The sequence below is a fragment of the Chenopodium album genome, chromosome 14 (genome assembly GCF_948465745.1).
Source record: "Chenopodium album chromosome 14, dcCheAlbu1.1, whole genome shotgun sequence".
NCBI classification, from domain to species: Eukaryota; Viridiplantae; Streptophyta; class Magnoliopsida; order Caryophyllales; family Amaranthaceae; genus Chenopodium; species Chenopodium album.
In genome coordinates, this window is record NC_137847.1 from 48288949 (window position 1) to 48292666 (window position 3718).

Below are 3718 nucleotides of genomic sequence, written 5' to 3' on the forward strand. Positions count from 1 at the left end.
GTTAAAATAATATACTTCACAATCTAATAGAATTTTATTACTACGTAGACCTGTCAATTAGGGTCAGGTCATGAGTCATCTCGGATTGAGTCTCTTCAGGTTACAGGTCAAGAAATGTTCAGCCCTTGCCCAAAATTTTGGGTTCGAGTCAACCCAACGAGTTTTGAACATTTATTTTATTTAATTTATTTTTAGCTAATTTTTAATTTTTACTGTATTAAATCGAACATTTCCACCAATATTATTATTAGTCATTACATGCTTACTAATCGTCACAAAAGCACATCAATTCCTAACTAATTTTGTATCAATGATATATTTTAAAATTTGATATATAGGCTAAAAATTTATCTTAAAATTCAATAAATAATCCGAGCATCGCACGGGGCACAAAACTAGTAATTTTATATAGATGATTGCTCCATTCATTCCTTAAAGACTACTTAGCTCCATATATCACTTTTTCCAGTCTCCACTCTCTAATTAAGATGCGTCTTAAACCACATATTTATGGAGTAAATTTTATAGATTGATGAAAATTCATGGCTAAGTTGACCATGAAAACAACACGAGGGACGGAGTAATTTGTTCGTAAAAAGGTTTGCCTACACAAGATTTTTTTTCCCGCGATACCTTTACTAAGTAGTGTTGCAAAATTCCCTAAAAAAAATAAAAATAAAATAGTGTTGCAAAAGAGTTTAAAGAGTCCAAATCTTTGACAATATTCTATCATACATGAATGAGAAGTGAAAATTTTTGGATCAACAATATAATATCCTACTTCGAAATCTAATTCCTTCTTGTTGTATTCAAAAGAGTCTTCTTATTGTTGCTTTAGAACAATTAAGATTAAGATCTTCCCTAGCTAGAAGTATTACATGTAACGTAGTACTTCGTATATTTTAATTTTTGTCTAATGCATCTTGCAAGGCTTCTTTGGTCTTTTCCTTTGCATCTTTCAAGTTGTCTCCGACTTGCTCAAACCCTTCCTTGGCCTTATCGGCTACCCATTCTGCCGATTCCTCGTTCTTTGATTTTGCCTCTTTCAAGGTGTCTCCGATGCTATCGGCCCCTTCTTTCGCCTTATCGGATGCCCATTCCGCCGCACCCTCGGTCTTTTCCTTGACGTCGGCCACTCCCTTACTTACCCAATCCTCGGTCTTTTCGGCATTTTGTTTGGTGCCCTCTATAACGTTGTCGATGGTTTCTTTGGCTTGTTGCTTTATTTCTGTGTACTTCTTGATCTCTTCGTCTCCCCCAGCACATACTCTAGGAAATTTATTCTAAAACCACAAAATAGTAAGTGTTAGTTTATATTATTACTAGTAAGTCTCTAGACACTAAAATTAGTGTAGATATTTTAAGCTCAAAAATGAAAAATAAATGTCATTAGCACGATAAGAAATTAAGAACTTAGCTAGACTTGTTTATTATCTAGTTCCAATTAAGCCTTAAATTTGAAATCAACGAATTATAAGCAAGAACTAACCACATTAAAATAAAAAATAAAGTTGTCAAAATAAAAGAAAATAAAAAAATCAAATAAATAAAACATTCAAAAATCAAAATCAAACACTAAGAAATACAAGTAACCTACTACGTATTATAAATGAATAATACTGTAACACTTATGTACACATATTATAAGTGAATAAATAACACTACAAAATTAAGTCAATATAGAATCAACTAAAATTTGTTGCTATTCACCAAAAATTCGTTGCCAACTCTATTTAGCAACGGGTTGGAAACAAAAATCTATTGTTGCTAAAAGGCTTGTTGCCATGGGATTTTGGCTACTAGTTGCAAAATAATTTTGTTGTAATATTGCATTCATTTAAATATAATTTCCATGATGGTTGTTGTTTTTGGTGCATTCGTTGCCAACTTTGGCAACAGATTACTATTGGTTGTTGCTAAAAGTAGCAACAAACTATTAATGTTAGTTCCTAAAATAGCAACAAATTATTAATGTTGGTTCCTAAAAATAGCAACAAATTATTAAAGTTGGTTCATAAAAATAGCAACAAATCATAAATATTGGTTGCTATCAACACTACGAGACAAAAACCCAATCCCGGCCTTTACCAATCCGAAACCTCACTCGGGTCAACTCGGCTCGACTTTGCAAGTAAGGATCTTTGAATCCCCAGTCTCAAGAATCGCAGTTGGTAGGAGTCGAACTTGTGACCTCAAAGTCACATGGTGAAACTCTTACCAACTATACCAAGTACTATTTGTTTACTTCTATGTATATAATTTATAATAAGTGAACGAAATATTAGAGACAAAATTGAAAAAATTGTCTCTAAATTAGGGACGAAATAAAAAATCCGTCTCTAAATTAAAGGCGAAATTGAAATCCGTCTCTATTTGATGTCATTATAGCAACAAATAATAAGAAGAGTGTCTTCAAATAATTTAATACTTAATAGCAAAAAGTGGCTTACAAATAAATTAACAACTAAATGTACCACAACTTGTTTCCAATGGCAACAAATAAAAAAAATGCATTATCATCTAGCAACAATAGTTTAGACGACTTGTTTCTAATGGAAAAATTCAAAAATTCATTGCCTTTGTTTGTTTTTAAATAAATACAAATAAATTATTTGTTGCTATATTTTGTTACTATATGGCAACAAGAGAAAAATATGATGTCATCTAGTAACAAGTAGTAAGACAATTTGTTTTAAACAGCAACAAATTAAAAACATATAGCCATTAATTATTAAAAAACTAAAGCATAAAATTCGCTTTTAATTCTGCAATGAAAAAAGTTATAACAGTTGCTATTTAGCAACGTTTTAAAAATCTGTTGCCAAACTTAGTTGCTAAAAAGCTTTTGTTTTTGTAGTGTAATGTATTACAAGACAAAGTATACAAAATTGACTTTAAGCTCAACAACATATGAATGTCCAAGACCTTTTAATGATTTTTTTATGGTAAAATTGTTTGTCTATCTATGTAATCAATACATAAAAAATAATTCGAAGTTAAGTTATGTAATACATATACTTTTTATAAGTAATATTTGCATGGTAAATAAACGTGAATTACCGTGTTAAATCGAGAGACAGAAGGGAAGCAAACTCGTGAGACTTTGTTAGGGCAAAGACTAGTAACTTGAGGAGGTAAACCTACACTTGAGACCTTAGAAAAGCTATTATTCACCACAAACATAGACGAAGCCATTGTTATATTTTTAGCTTAAAACTTAGCTTCACTATACTTTCTATGTATAAGATAAGATTTCAATTCAAACTATTTTTACAAGAGAAGTAAATAATTTGTTTGGTAAAGTTGAAGATCGATGGTGTTGGCTATAAATAATAGAGGATTTGTAGTTGCACGTAGTCACGTAGAAAAAGGTTGCAATAGGCAAGTCGGCAAGCCAATTGCATGCCACAAAAATTGGGATATTGCCACGTGTCAGATTGTTGAGGCTAGAGGACTGAGCATTTGACAAATGTGATTATGTGAATGGTTGATTTTAATTTACTCTAATTATTTATTTTTGTATTGTTTTCTTTCTTTTATCTTGAGGTTGGATGGAGGCCATGGAGCTTATAGAGTGGCAGCAACGTTGTGTAATATCTCGAGCCCATCATGTGTGTAGATAAATAAGGTTAAGCTCAATATAATGAGAAATAAATCCTTTGTTTTTGTTACTTTATATTTGGAATATTTTTTTAAGAAACTTACAAAAAAAAAAAAT

General features: G+C 31.1%; 1 protein-coding gene across 1 annotated transcript; it reads right to left on the reverse strand.

Annotated features, from left to right (window-relative positions):
- Nucleotides 1-887: 887 nt before the first annotated feature.
- LOC145579396 (uncharacterized) lies at nucleotides 888-3318 on the reverse strand. Its single transcript, XM_081636641.1, has 2 exons — nucleotides 3061-3318; nucleotides 888-1283 (listed from the first exon to the last, which is right to left on the reverse strand). The coding sequence occupies exons 1-2, from the start codon at nucleotides 3193-3195 to the stop codon at nucleotides 903-905; spliced, it is 516 nt and encodes a 171-aa protein (XP_081492767.1). The 5' UTR covers nucleotides 3196-3318; the 3' UTR covers nucleotides 888-902.
- Between the last annotated feature and the right edge of the window lie 400 nt (nucleotides 3319-3718).